The 15,262-nt window shown below is 46.2% G+C and overlaps 1 protein-coding gene across 2 annotated transcripts; it reads left to right on the top strand.

The window, feature by feature from the left end:
- Positions 1–2,366: 2,366 nt before the first annotated feature.
- On the top strand, positions 2,367–11,445 carry gpr132b (G protein-coupled receptor 132b). 2 transcript variants are annotated; one of them, XM_061746898.1, is made up of 2 exons: positions 2,367–2,635; positions 9,065–11,445. In XM_061746898.1, exon 2 carries the CDS (start codon positions 9,394–9,396, stop codon positions 10,462–10,464), a length of 1,071 nt encoding a protein of 356 aa, XP_061602882.1. In that variant the 5' UTR covers positions 2,367–2,635; positions 9,065–9,393; the 3' UTR covers positions 10,465–11,445. The 2 variants fall into 2 exon arrangements, with proteins under 2 accessions (XP_061602882.1, XP_061602883.1); XM_061746899.1 differs by having other exon boundaries at positions 9,104–11,445.
- Positions 11,446–15,262: the final 3,817 nt, after the last annotated feature.

A 15,262-nucleotide genomic window follows, 5' to 3' on the forward strand; every position in this document is an offset into this window, starting at 1 on the left:
ACTGCAGGGTCACTAGCAGAGTCACTACAGGGTCACTGCAGGGTCACCGCAGGGTCACTAGCAGGGTCACTGCAGGGTCACTACAGGGTCACTGCAGGGTCACTACAGAGTCACTGCAGGGTCACTACAGGGTCACTAGCAGAGTCACTACAGGGTCACTAGCAGGGTCACTACAGGGTCACTGCAGGGTCACTACAGGGTCACTGCAGGGTCACCGCAGGGTCACTAGCAGGGTCACTGCAGGGTCACTACAGAGTCACTGCAGGGTCACTACAGGGTCACTAGCAGAGTCACTACAGGGTCACTAGCAGGGTCACTACAGGGTCACTGCAGGGTCACTACAGGGTCACTAGCAGAGTCACTACAGGGTCACTACAGGGTCACTACAGGGTCACTGCAGGGTCACTACAGGGTCACTAGCAGAGTCACTACAGGGTCACTAGCAGGGTCACTAGCAGGGTCACTACAGGGTCACTAGCAGGGTCACTAGCAGGGTCACTACAGGGTCACCGCAGGGTCACTGCAGGGTCACTAGCAGGGTCACTAGCAGGGTCACTACAGGGTCACTACAGGGTCACTAGCAGAGTCACTGCAGGGTCACTAGCAGGGTCACTACAGGGTCACTGCAGGGTCACCGCAGGGTCACTAGCAGGGTCACTACAGGGTCACTAGCAGGGTCACTACAGGGTCACTAGCAGGGTCACTAGCAGGGTCACTACAGGGTCACTACAGGGTCACTAGCAGGGTCACTAGCAGGGTCACTACAGGGTCACTATAGGGTCACTGCAGGGTCACTACGGGGTCACTAGCAGGGTCACTAGCAGGGTCACTATAGGGTCACTGCAGGGTCACTACGGGGTCACTAGCAGAGTCACTAGCAGGGTCACCGCAGGGTCACTACAGGGTCACTAGCAGGGTCACTGCAGGGTCACTACAGGGTCACTAGCAGAGTCACTAGCAGAGTCACTAGCAGGGTCACTGCAGGGTCACTACGGGGTCACTAGCAGGGTCACTGCAGGGTCACTACGGGGTCACTAGCAGGGTCACTGCAGGGTCACTAGCAAGGTCACTACAGGGTCACTAGCAGGGTCACTAGCAGGGTCACTGCAGGGTCACTACAGGGTCACTACAGGGTCACTAGCAGGGTCACTACAAGGTCCCTACAAGGTCACTAGCAGAGTCACTACAGGGTCACTGCAGGGTCACCGCAGGGTCACTAGCAGGGTCACTGCAGGGTCACTAGCAGGGTCACTACAGGGTCACTGCAGGGTCACTACAGGGTCACTAGCAGAGTCACTACAGGGTCACTACAGGGTCACTGCAGGGTCACTACAGGGTCAGTGACCCTGCAGTGACCAACGCACACCAACGCAGAGCCTACGGCATAGAGTACGTGTCGATTTAACGCAGAACCGTGGACACGCTTTGCTACGCAGCAGCTGCTATTCTCCCCGGAGCAACGCTTTGTCTCCTCCCCTCCTACACGTCATTCAAGCAGCCAATCAGCACAGAGCCTCATTATCATAGCCCCCCCCGCCCTGAAAATGAACCACAGAAAAAGGCTTTAGAAGCAGAAAAAATAAAAACATGAATTGAATTTCTGATTTATGTAGAAAAAACAAGCTTTAGATTGTTTTTAAGACATTCAAGGCCTGTTTAAAATATACATTAAATGCCATAATGTGTCCCCTTTAAAACCCAACATTTGCCCTGTGACCCCCTCCCACTGGAAACCCGGTGTTGTGCCGGATTCAGCACCCCTGCCGTGAAAAGCACCCCCTCGTCGTACACACTGTTTAGCGTCCAGTTTTGTGTTAATGATTCATGTTTAAATGCACTCATGGATTCCACAATAGTCATACTTTCCCACAATCACAGTCACAGATAACAAAAATCGGGTAAATGGTTATTGATGTCAATAATTAATAGCCTGCTTACTGTGTTGTCTTCCATAATATTTGTAAATATATATAATATAAACTCCTAAGTATGTGTTTGTGTGAGTGTGTATATATAAATATATTGAAGTGTCAGTGTGTTGTTTTTTTTTCTTGGTCTACTTATCATTGAATATAAACTCCTAAGTATGTGTTCATGTGAATGTGTGGAATGAGAATAGAATTTTTGTCATTGTGTGTACGACGAGGGGGTGCTTTTCACGGCAGGGGGGATCCAACACCGGGTTTCTGGTTCTGCAAGACCGGGCCTTGGATCCTCATCTCAGAGGAACACGACCACAGGAGCCACGGCAGATACTGAGAACACCTCAGAGTTCAGCTTGTGAGAGTTTATCATCTTCAGAATAATAAACCAGGTTAGGTTCATGATTCAGGAAGTGTAAATCAACTGCAGTGTGATAAGAGGAACCGTCCCACTTCCCCTTCTGGTTCAGTTCCAGCTCAAACCTTTCAGCCGTCACCTCCCTGTGGTCGGGTGGTTCCGCTTCAGCGGGTCGCGGGGTTTTGAATAAGGGCGTCGTCCAAACCAATCAAACAAAAGAGCAGAAAAAGGAAGAAAAAGTGGATAAATAAATGATGGCGGTGGCCACGTGAGCGCGGATGCGCGGATAACACGCTTCACTCCGGAGCTGCAGGCGGACGGAGAGGAGAGGACGGAGAGGAGAGGACGCGGCGCGGTGAGTGTTTACGCGGGGACGCGCTGGAGATGGACCGGTACCGGGGGGTGGGGGTACCGGGGGGTACAGGTGAGGACCAGGGGGGGACCAGGGGGGGACCAGGGGGGTTACCGAGCTGGTACCGAGCTGGTGTAAGGTTGCCACCTTTCAGAGATAGAAATAAGGGACATCCCAAAAACGTCTAAAATGCATAGAAATGTATATATTTTATATGAAAAAACAGAAAGATTTGATTTAAAGTTTAAAGTGCTTTAATATCATTGAACCTAAATGACTGTACAGACAGCCTGAACCTGAGCCTGGTCATAGTCATTTTGATGATTGAATTGTTTATTGATTTCATAAAATATTCTAATTTTTTTAGATTTTTTATTAGGGGTTTTCATAAACAGTGAACCATAGTCATCAAAATTATAACAAATAAAAGCTTGAAATATCTCCCTTTGAATGTAGTGGGAAATAATATATTTGTTTCACCTTTAGTTGAATTCACTGAAAAGAATGAAGCTTTGCAATATATTCAAATTTTCCAACCTTCACCTGTAGATTATGACATCAACAACCTTTAATTCCCAATTACGTAACAATTCCGTATTTCAAGGGACGGGTGGCAAGCCTATACAGGTGGTACCAGGGGGGTACCGGGGGGTAGCGTCGCCACCCGTCCCTTGAAATACGGAATTGTTCCGTAATTGGGAATTCAAATTTCCGTATTGAACCAATACGGACATATATTATGCTCTTATTTATTGATGTGATAATATACAGGTGAAGGTTGGAAAATTTGAATATATTTCAAAACTTCATTCGTAGTAAATTCAACTAAAGGTGAAACAAATATATTATTTCCCACTACATACAAAGTGAGATATTTCAAGCCTTTATTTGTTATAATTTTGATGATTATGGCTCACAGTTTCTGAAAACCCCAAATAAAAAAATCTCAAAATATTTGAATATTTTATGAAATCAACAATTAAATCATCAAAATTATGACAAATAAAGGTTTAACATATCTTGCTTTGCATGTAATAAGACTAGGTAATATATTAGTTTCACCTTTTAAATTCAATTATTGAAATAAATTAACTTTTACAGCATTTTCTTCACCTGTATCTATAATCTACATCTGGGCTGATGTGGACGTACGTAGCATAGGAGGATATTTCAGTTGTATGGTTGTTTGTCTGTATAGTTATGCAAGTTAAATGCTATTAAAGCAATTTAAACTTTAAATCAAAGCATTTTGTTTTTTCATATAAAATAAATACATTTCTATGTAGTTTAGAAGTTTTGGGGATGTACCTTTTTTTTTTTTGGCGCCTGCGCTGCTGAAATCAGGCGTTCCTTATTTCTATTTCTGAAAGGAGACAACCCTAGGTACTGGGGGGTACCGAGCTGGTACCGAGCTGGTACCGAGCTGGTACTGGGGCGTACCGAGCTGGTACCGAGCTGGTACTGGGGGGTACCGAGCTGGTACTGGGGGGTACCGAGCTGGTACCGAGCTGGTACTGGGGGGTACCGAGCTGGTACCGAGCTGGTACCGAGCTGGTGGCTGGTTGTCAGGGAGGCTCCATGTGGCTGCGCGTCTTTATATGGACAAGGCAAGGCAAGTTTATTTGTATAACACAATTCAACACAAGGTAATTCAAAGTGCTTTACATCAACATTAAAAGCGGCAAGACATAATTAAACAGTAAATAACCAATAAAATGAAATAAAATGATAAGAAAAGAGGTAATATAATAAGAAGCAGAAGTTGTTTAAAGTAAGGGCAGTAGAGTCCAGCAGGTACATCTCATTCTTACAATGGCAAGAATTACGTTTCTATACGGTCAAAACGTACAAAGACCGGGTCAAATATATTATTACAAAAGTAATCTGTAACAATTTGTACGGTGAATTAAACCAATTTAACAATTCTATGCCACAATGCCTGTTTCCAGGTCTTATTTCACACAACTGACTTCAATTCAATTCAATTTTATTTATATAGCGTCTCATACAACAGATGTTGTCTCTAGACGCTTTCCAGAGATCCAGAACATGAACATGAACATAAACATAAACATAAACCCCCGAGCAATTATTATATAAACAATGGCAGGTAAAAACTCCCATAGTGGGAGAAAAGCCTTAAGCCAAACAGTGGCAAGAAAAACTCCCCTTTAGGAGGGAAGAAACCTTGAGCAGGACCAGGCTCATAAGGCCTAACATATTCTCTGACGAGAATTATGTTTCTATACGGTCAAAACGTACAAAGACCGGGTCAAATACAGTATTACAAAGTCATCTGTGCCGATTCGTGCGGTGAATCAAGTCAAGTGAGTCAAGTCAAGACAAGTTCAAGTACATGTGGCACACTGCCGCTGATCCGGTTATCGGCCAGTCATGGGTCAGTCGTGGGTCAGACGTGGGTCAGTCGTGGGTCAGACGTGGGTCAGTCCCGGGTCAGACGTGGGTCAGTCGTGGGTCAGACGTGGGTCAGTCGTGGGTCAGACGTGGGTCAGTCGTGGGTCAGTCGTGGGTCAGTCCCGGGTCAGTCGTGGGTCAGTCCCGGGTCAGTCGCGGGTCAGTCGTGGGTCAGACCCGGGTCAGTCGTGGGTGAGTCGTGGGTCAGTCCCGGGTCAGTCGTGGGTCAGTCCCGGGTCAGTCGTGGGTCAGTCCCGGGTCAGTCCCGGGTCAGTCACTCTGAGGAATCGTGACTGATGTTTCCATTTGTGAGGATGAAGAGCAGAACAAAGGAAGATCAGATCATTAAATATTCATGGTTTTCAGCATCACCAGATCTGAACCCTGAGTACTTCTGACGTGGTTATCAATAGATTGAAGGTACTACATTTAGATTTTTAGATTTTAGATTTATTTATTTATTTCACAGTATAAAAAACAGAACAAGTAACATACAAATGTAAAAAGAGATTGGTAATGTGCTCAGCTGAGGCAAAAAGCCTGAGGGGCTTATACGAGGCCTCTACCTGTAAAATACAGCAAAAGATTGTGCAAATATTTAAAATATGCAGAATACATGATTGCAGTCTAAAGACAAAGACAAAGCAAAAAAACAGCAGCATGAATAGAATACATGGATCTACATGATTAAAGAAAAACATATCAAATCTAGAAATATCATTAGGTAATCTGATCTGGGGGGGTCAGAGGAGGTGTGGGGAGGTCTGGGGGGGTCAGAGGAGGTGTGGGGAGGTCTGGGGGGGTCAGAGGAGGTGTGGGGAGGTCTGGGGGGTCAGAGGAGGTCTGGGGGGTCAGAGGAGGTGTGGGGGGGTCAGAGGAGGTCTGGGGAGGTCTGGGGGGGGTCAGAGGAGGTGTGGGGAGGTCTGGGGGGGGTCAGAGGAGGTGTGGGGGGGTCTGGGGAGGTCAGAGGAGGTCTGGGGGGGTCTGGGGAGGTCAGAGGAGGTCTGGGGGGGTCTGGGGAGGTCAGAGGAGGTCTGGGGGGGTCTGCGCGTTGGCAAGGCGGTCTACGACGTATACGAGCTCCAGGTTCCTTGTGCACGTTGGTTTGTTCAAACGTTACTATTAGAGCCATTTTGCTTGAATATTGTTATTTTTAATAATACTGCAGGTTATGGACAGTGAAATAATGAATGGCTCTGCGTTTATATTTTAGCTTAATCATATAAGTTTATATGATGAGGTCTTCCTCCCAGGAAGGGACATATAGAGGAGCGAGGGACAGCTGATGGGACAGGGGAGAGCTGAATTGTTTTTGGACTGCCCTCTTTATTTTCGTTTACAACCTACAGTATAGGCCTAAGTTTACTTATGTTTTGTTGTGGACACTGCACGATGGAGAGTTTAATAAATCTCTGTATGATACAAGCCAGATTGTTTCATTTGGAGCACGTCAAGACCACAGGTCTCCTCTGAATTAGGAAGGCGGCTGGAAGACGATAGAAATGCCGCCACAGTTACCTTTGTGTGCATTTGTGCGTCGCACCACGCAAATGTCGTCAGCCGACAGAAGCAACAACAAAGTAGTTTTACTCCCCAACATGTTCCGCTGGACCTCCGGGAGGAAAGATGGAAAGATGGATCCAAACACACTGGTTCCACCGGAACAAGGATACAAAGTTACAAACCCAGTCCGTCAGGGAGAGAAGGGACACGGCTGCTGGGAAACGACATCAGTTACACATAGGAAGTTACACATGAGATGATTTTCTAGAAATGACTGAGTAAAGTTGCGCAACTACGAAGACTTTGATTCAACTAGAAGACGTCAGAGAGGCTAGAGGGAGACAGTCTTCAGGGACCACGTAGACCTGCTGGTGCTGATGCTTTCAATTCAATTCAATTCAATTTTATTTATATAGCGTCTAATACAACAAAAGTTGTCTCTAGACGCTTTCCAGAGACCCAGAACATAAACCCCCGAGCAATTATTACATAAACAATGGCAGGTTAAAAACTCCCATAGTGGGAGAAAAACCTTAAGCCAAACAGTGGCAAGAAAAACTCCCCTTTAGGAGGGAAGAAACCTTGAGCAGGATCTGGATCATAATTCAATTCAATTCAATTCAATTTTATTTATATAGCGTCTAATACAACAGATGTTGTCTCTAGACGCTTTCCAGAGATCCAGAACATGAACATAAACATAAACATAAACATAAACCCCCGAGCAATTATTATATAAACAATGGCAGGTAAAAACTCCCTTAGTGGGAGAAAAGCCTTAAGCCAAACAGTGGCAAGGAAAAACTCCCCTTTAGGAGGGAAGAAACCTTGAGCAGGACCAGGCTCATAAGGGGGGACCCTCCTGCCGAGGGCCAGACTGGTGGGTCAGGGACGGCAACAGCACAGCAGGCAGGTGGAAGCAGCGACAGGATGACCGGGGGTGGGGACCGCAGGCCAGCACGCAGCTCCCGAAGCTCCGGCCCAATCAGCAAGTCCCAGGTTGGGGTGCAGGGTCGGGGAAAGGTTGAGAAGGGGCAGGGCCAGGGGAGCAGGCCCGACCTGCTGACAGGTCGGCCCTGAGATGTCCGACCTGTCTGCAGTGGGAGCTGCTGACAGGTCGGACATCTCTCAGTTGCCATGACGACCGTATGGGACGACTACTCGAGATAAAAGCCAGATCCTTAAAATATCCCATAACTGTGTCTGAACAGACAAACATCAAAACACAATTTGCAGCGAAAAACCAGTTCTGTAAAGTTGTCTTTTTAAAATAAAACTAACATGTCACTGAAATGTTGGTTTGTACGAACTGGTGTGACTCAGCAACATATGAATAAAGCTGTTATTGAATGTTTAGGCGACTTTCAGAGTCTGATATGGAGTCAGCTGCAGGACTCCAGAAAGTGTTTCTCCGGAAAGTGTTAGACCGGTCTAACTGTGCAGCAATTCTTATTTCTTACACCAAAATGAGGATGTGGATGTGGATGTGGACACTGCCGGCTGCACAATAGTTTGGGCGTTTGTTCTGCATCACAGCCGTGAACGGGAGGTGGTGTGAAGCTGCATCTCCTGGATGAAACCTGCTTCTCCTGAGTCTCAACAGGTGAGCTTCAGAAAAGTTCAAAGCTCTGAACAGAGGAGTTCAGAGCTGGTGTATTCAGGTATCTGATCAAGAGGAAGAGGTTAGCACCTTCTCTGTCAGACTTCCTGTTGAAGGAAAGCACCTTAGGTCTCACGGGTGAGCGAAGCGGAACAGCGAAGCAGGGAAACCTTCACAAGTTGTGCAAAATACAAACCACAGCCTGCGTTTCTGTGAGAAAGTCAAGATTGACAGTGATTAAGATGTCTTCGCAAGCTGCAAGGCTGCCAGCAGCTTCAACTTCTCCCTAACCAGGCTTGTTGTGAAATTACTGCTCCACTATTATTCACCGTTGTACTCATACCAGAACCAGCTGAAGACGTCAGAAACAACCAGAATTCAGAGGTGGACTGTAAGAAGTAAAGGTTTTTCTTCTTTTCACTGCTCACACATCCCACAGACCCGTTGACTGCACCAGAAATACAAACCCAAACCCCTTTGTGACGTCACCTACAGGGTTCTGAAGGTGCTTTGGAGGTCGGTTTTTCCTGGCCACTAGTTGATTTCATGTTGGCAACAGCTGATTCTGACCAAGACCAGTTGATCCAAACACGTGCAGAACGGACAAGTCTGACAGCAGCAACACATCCGTCTCACTAGTTAGCGTTACATTCTGGTCAAATCTCTGTGTCCATCGGGTTTCCAATGTTGCTACCGAATCAATATCAGAAGGGTCAGGGTTGGGGTTAGACTGGGTTGAGGTTAGACTGGGTTGGGGTTGGGGTTAGACAGGTTAGGATGAAATGGGTTGAGGTTAGACCAGGTCAGGGTTGGGGTTACGGTTAGACCGCCAGAGCTGGATGTTGAGATGAAGACAAAAAAATATTGAAATCAGCTTGAGGTGATAACTGTCTCGATTTTGTTTCTTCCTGCAGACTCCCATCTTTGGATCTGATTGGCTGTCCGGTCTATAGACTCCCATCTTTGGATCTGATTGGTTGTCCGGTCTATAGACTCCCATCCTTGGATCTGATTGGCTGTCCGGTCTATAGACTCCCATCTTTGGATCTGATTGGCTGTCCGGTCTATAGACTCCCATCTTTGGATCTGATTGGCTGTCCGGTCTATAGACTCCCATCTTTGGATCTGATTGGCTGTCCGGTCTATAGACTCCCATCTTTGGATCTGATTGGCTGTCCGGTCTATAGACTCCCATCCTTGGATCTCATTACCCACGTAAAACCCTGAGATCTGATTGGCCGTGATGCTGCCGGTCACAAAGGTGGTGTCCATGACAAACCTGAGCTGCTCGCCACCACATGCAGAGGTCCGCTTGCCGCTGATGATGCTGTACAGCACCGTCCTGGTGGTCGGTCTTCCTGCCAACCTGCTGACGGTCTTCCTCACCTGGTTGCAGGTGCGCAAGAAGAACGTGCTGGGAGTTTACCTGTGGGGGCTGTCGCTGTGCGACCTGACGTACTTGTTCACGTTGCCGCTGTGGGCCGACTACGTGGGCCGCGGTCACAGCTGGCGGTGGACTTCGGCCGCCTGTAAGCTCACGGGCTTCATCTTCTTCACCAACATGTACGTCAGCATCTTCCTGCTGTGCTGCATCTCCTTTGACCGCTACCTGGCCGTAGTGTACAGCCTGGAGGCGCGTGGCCTGCGGCGGCAGCGCCACGCTGCCCTGGTCGTGGTCATCATCACCCTGGTGGTGGCGGTCGGTCACACACCCGTCTTCACCATGAAGGAGGGCGCCACCGAAGGGGGCTCCCACAGATGCTTTGAGCCGACCCAGAGCAGCGCCACGGTGACAGCATTCAGCTACGCCCGCTTCATCATCGGCTTCCTGCTGCCGCTACTGCTGCTGGTGGCGACCAACCGCAGCGTCCTGGCGAATGTGCAGCGCAGCACTGGGCTGCATAGCGGACAGAAGCGCCGCGTGCGGCGGCTGGCGGTGGCCGTGGTCCTTCTCTTCCTGGTTTGCTTCGGCCCGTACCATGTGGTCCTGCTGGTCCGGGCCGTCCTCTACCACCTCCCCCAGCCTGAGGGCAGAACCTGTCTGCTAGAGCAGACCATGTACACCACCTACACCATCTCCCTGGGCCTGTCCACCATCAACAGCGCTGTCAATCCCATCCTGTACGTCCTGTCCAGCAACAACATTCGCAAGGAGCTGCGCCGAGGAATGGCAGAGTTTTGCGGCCAGAACCGTCTCGGACATCCGCCATCCAGCAGCAGCCAGAACCAGATCCAGCCCTCCAACAAGACTATGGAGCTCAATGTCTTGACTGAGACAGAGAGACACAGTCCAGGGACGCCACCAGGGACCTGAGAGAGCAGAAAACACTGGACCCAACTGGACCTTTGAGACCAGAACATGAGCCCCGATCAATTATTACTTAAACACTGGCAGGTAAAAACTCCCCCTTATAAGGGAAGAAACCTGGACCAGGACCTGGATCATAAGGGGGGGGCCCTCCTGCTGGAGGCCAGCTGGGCAGAGCAGGAAAAGAGAAAACAGACAGAGAGAATGAAGAACAGAGAAAGGAGAGACACAGATACAATGGCTAACTGGTGAACTACATGGATGAATATATAAGCAGATGTAGACAGCAGACACCTAGGTGGTCAGAGATGGGGGGCAGGTCAGGATGTCAACAGGCATCTACCAGACATCCACACAGGCAGGTGGAAGCAGCAGTGGGATGATCAGAGGGGGGGACTGCAGGTCAGCACGCAGCTCCTGAAGCTCTGGCCTGCAAACTTGCACAAACTACAAGAACGCTGGACAACAGTGATGGTTATGAAATACTTATAATTAATAAATGAGAAAGGAAGAGAAGAAGAGGTGAAATTGAGGGGCAGACCGGGGCAGAGCGTCAGTCTGGACGAGGAGAAAATGCATGAAGAAGGACCTCAACCTGGATTCAAACCAGGGACCAAATATCAGCATCCTTCCTCGCTCTGGAACGTCGTTCACTTCAGCTGACTAGAGAAACTGTCTTTGGACAAAAGAACTGGCTTTTATGTTGATATGTGCAGACTGAAGGATTTGGGTTTTTTTTTTTATAAAACTACAAAAACATAATTTTATATTTAATTTCTACCTTGTTTTTTCTTGTGGTGGACTACCCAGATCCTTCTGCTATGTACTGGTTTCTACTGAACCTTACTAGCGTCCACCGGATTTTACTGGTTTCTGCTGTTTATACTGTTTATAAAACCAGATCAGACCAGTTAGTTAGATGGATTACAAGCACACTTCTGTTGTTGATATGGATATATACACACACACACACACACACACACACACACACACTAAATATATATATATATATATATATATATATATATATATATATATATATATATTAAAAATCTGTATATAATCTTTGTAAATGTTTGCATTAAAAGTGTTTCTCAGTATTTCCTTTTTTACGTATTTATTACAACTCCTGTATCTTTCTACTTTCTTGGCTAATAAAAGCTGACTTAGGGATCAAGCTAATTCATGCAAATGTGGACAGCTTTTGTTACGACCCCACACCTGCCACACAGGTGCATATACAGGACTGTCTCAGAAAATTAGAATATTGTGATAAAGTTCTTTATTTTATGTAATGCATTTACAAAAACAAAAATGTCATACATTCTGGATTCATTACAAATCAACTGAAATATTACAAGCCTTTTATTATTTGAATATTGCTGATCATGGCTTACAGTTTAAGAAAATTCAAATATCCTATCTCAAAAAATTAGAATATTCTGGGAATCTTAATCTTAAACTGTAAGCCATAATCAGGAATATTAAAATAATAAAAGTGTTGCAATATTTCAGTTGATTTGTAATGAATCCAGAATGTGACTTTTTTTTTTTTTTTTAATTGCATTACAGAAAATAAAGAACTTTATCACAATATTCAAATTTTCTGAGACAGTCATGTATGTATGTATGTATGTATATATATATATATATATATATATATATATATATATATATATATATATATATATATATATATATACTGTACATATACACAGAGGTGGACAGAGTACTCGACCCCAGTACTTGAGTAAGAGTACAAATACTACTGGTCAAAATTTACTCTGTTACAAGTAAAAGTACCTCAGTCAAAATATTACTCGAGTAAGAGTAGAAAAGTACTTGCTTTTAAAGGTACTTAAGTATCCAAAAGTAAATGCTTTTAAATTTACTTCAAGTAAAAGTAAGAGTAAGATTAAGAGTAAATTTCTTATTTTCCACATCAGTAAATTACTATATTTGTTCTAAATTAATTTAAGGATCTTTTAACTCTTGTTTCTGAGAATTAACTCTTTGAAACCAGCTGCACTGAGTACTTTCAGCTTCCCTAGAAATTTACTCGAGTAAAAGTAAAAATATTTGTCTTGGAAATGTATTCAAGTAAGAGTAATAAGTACCAAAGAAATCTAATACTCTAGTAAAGTACAAATCCTCTGGATATGTACTTAAGTACAGTACTCAAGTAAATTTACTCCGTTACTGTCCACCACTGCATATACACAAACACATACACATGACTGAGCCAGATGCCAGACAGCCTTCTGGAGATCCTCATTACCATGACGACAGCGGAGAACATCATTTATTCAGGTGTAAAAGTATTTATGTTAAGAATAGACCCTTGTGCACGTCATCTGTTAACGTATCCTCCAGAGCTCTGGCTCCAACCGCCTCTCCTACATCCTGCTGCAGTCGTTTCCTGATTCGAGGAGCTGCTATCAGATCAGTTTTTATTCAAATCTGCTGCAGATTCAATTCAAACGTTTGAAGTCACACGCAGACAGGAAGCAGGTTTTTGTCTTTGTGTGTCATCAGGAAGTCTGAATTAGCACCTTCAGCAAAAGCAAGAAGACAAACGTCTCCTCCTCAGTACAAAAAAGAATGTCCAGAGTGCTCAGAAGGTTCATCTAAATCATGTGACGAAGGTGCTCTTTGGTGGGAAAAAGGATGTCAAAAAAGAAGAAAAATCCAAGGCACTCTTCTTCAAATATAAAAAGCCTTTATTTGAAATGGCTATTTCATGTAGAAGATTTTAAAAAGTGGGCTACAGCCCACGCGTTTCGGCCACAGCCTTCCTCAGGGTGTGGGTGTGCACCCTGAGGAAGGCTGTAACCCACTTTTTTAAATCTTCTACGTGAAATAGCCATTTCAAATAAAGGCTTTTTATATTTGAAGAAGAGTGCCTTGAATGTTTCTTCTTTTTTGGTCTCCTCCTCAGTGTTTCACATGAAGTCCTCGGTGGTTTCTACGCAGTGGCGTGCACAGACATTTTGGGGGGCAGGTGCTCAGTGCAAAATAAGGGCACACACGCGGCGTGTGGAACTGCTGGCTGCCTTATAGCAGTTATATATTTGGAAGAAAAAAAAACATAGCATATGGCATTGTATATTTATTTCAATATCTTAATAACATTGTGATAAAACAAATAACTTTGGACGCTGACATTTCTGCCCTCATCTTCCATGCTGGTAGATGGCCTATTGCAGGACAGCAGAGAGAATAGAATATGTTTATTTGAGTAAGACTGATGGTGACAAGAGTCAATGCATTACAACGCTAAGACTCACCACACCAGGCTGTAACTGCCATGGCCTAACTTCAATTTCCTACTACAGATCTGTGCTTTTTAAAGGTTTTTTTAATAAAATATGTTTTTAACTATTATATATATATATATATATATATATATATATATATATATATATATATATATATATATATATGTCTTCTCGTGAGGATTTAATGGACCCATCCCCTCCTTGCTGCTCGTCTCCTCCTCCCCCTCCTCCTCCTCCTTCTCCTCCTCCTCCTCAGAAAAAGAACTAAAGCCAGGGCTTTTCTTTGAAGCAGGGACAGATGTATTTTGCAAACCGAGATGCAAAATGTACGTCCAAAAGAGTGGGAAAACGGCGCCAGACCGGAAAAACTTTTTTTCGTCGCCAAGCAACTTGCAACAAATATGTACGCGATGCACGCAGGCGCGCGCTGCTCTGCTCCCTGCTCTGCGCCGAGTCTGCGCAACCGCGTTCTAGGTGAAAGCCTCTTTGCGCCGTCTTGCGCCCTTTGCCGTCGCACAAACTCGGCGGCCTGCGCCCTGTTGCACGCCGCCGAGCCCGGCGGTAGAGCCTAAGCCCTTGCGCGGCAGCAGGTATGAATGGGAAAGCCCGCGGCGGCTGCCGCTGTGCGCCCTTTATGTGAAAACCGCTTTACGTTGAGGAGGGCACCTGCTTGGTCCAGAGGCCAACGGGCAAGTGCTCTAGCACCACCTGGTGTCTATCTGTGCACGCCACTGTTTCTACGCGTTTAGTTGGAATCTGAAGCCAAAAATAATCTTTTATTTAAATCAACTGTTTGCAGGAAGTCATGTCTGATGTGAGCATGTACATTGACCCCCCCCCCCATTCATCAGTGGTGAACCTCTGCAGATAAAGGCAGACGCTCTGATTGGCTCGGCTGTGGCTCTGCTCTCCGGCGGACGCTCCGATTGGCTCAGCTGTTGCTCTGCTCTCCGGCGGACGCTCCGATTGGCTCTGCTGTCGCTCTGCTCTCGGGAAGACGCTCTGATTGGCTCGGCTGTTGCTCTGCTCTCCGTCGGACGCTCCGATTGGGTCGGCTGTGGCTCTGCTCTCCGGCGGACGCTCCGATTGGCTCTGCTGTTGCTCTGCTCTCGGGAAGGCGCTCTGATTGGCTCGGCTGTTGCTCTGTTCTCGGGCAGATGCTCTGATTGGCTCTGCTCTCGCTCTGCTCTCCGGCGGGCACTCTGATTGGCCACGTCTCAGTGTGTAAACAAGCAGAGTCTCATCAATCATTAACACACCTGTGAGATGACTGCAGGCTGAATTAATTATTCATATCTGACCTGATTTAGATGTGACAAAAACAACATCCAGACTGGTGGAGACTTCCAGCAACAACGCTGTCACCGTGTCGCCATAGCAACAGGGCAGCCTCCTGTGGTTCGTGTTAGCTGTGTACGGAGAACGCTGCTGGTTGTGTTTCAGCCTGAGACCAGTGATGCTGCATAAGGCTGTTTGACATCGGCCTCTTCCACTGAAGAGTCCGTGGAAGGGTCCAGCGTTTCTAT

The sequence above is a fragment of the Cololabis saira genome, chromosome 18 (assembly GCF_033807715.1).
Source record: "Cololabis saira isolate AMF1-May2022 chromosome 18, fColSai1.1, whole genome shotgun sequence".
Taxonomy (NCBI): domain Eukaryota; kingdom Metazoa; phylum Chordata; class Actinopteri; order Beloniformes; family Belonidae; genus Cololabis; species Cololabis saira.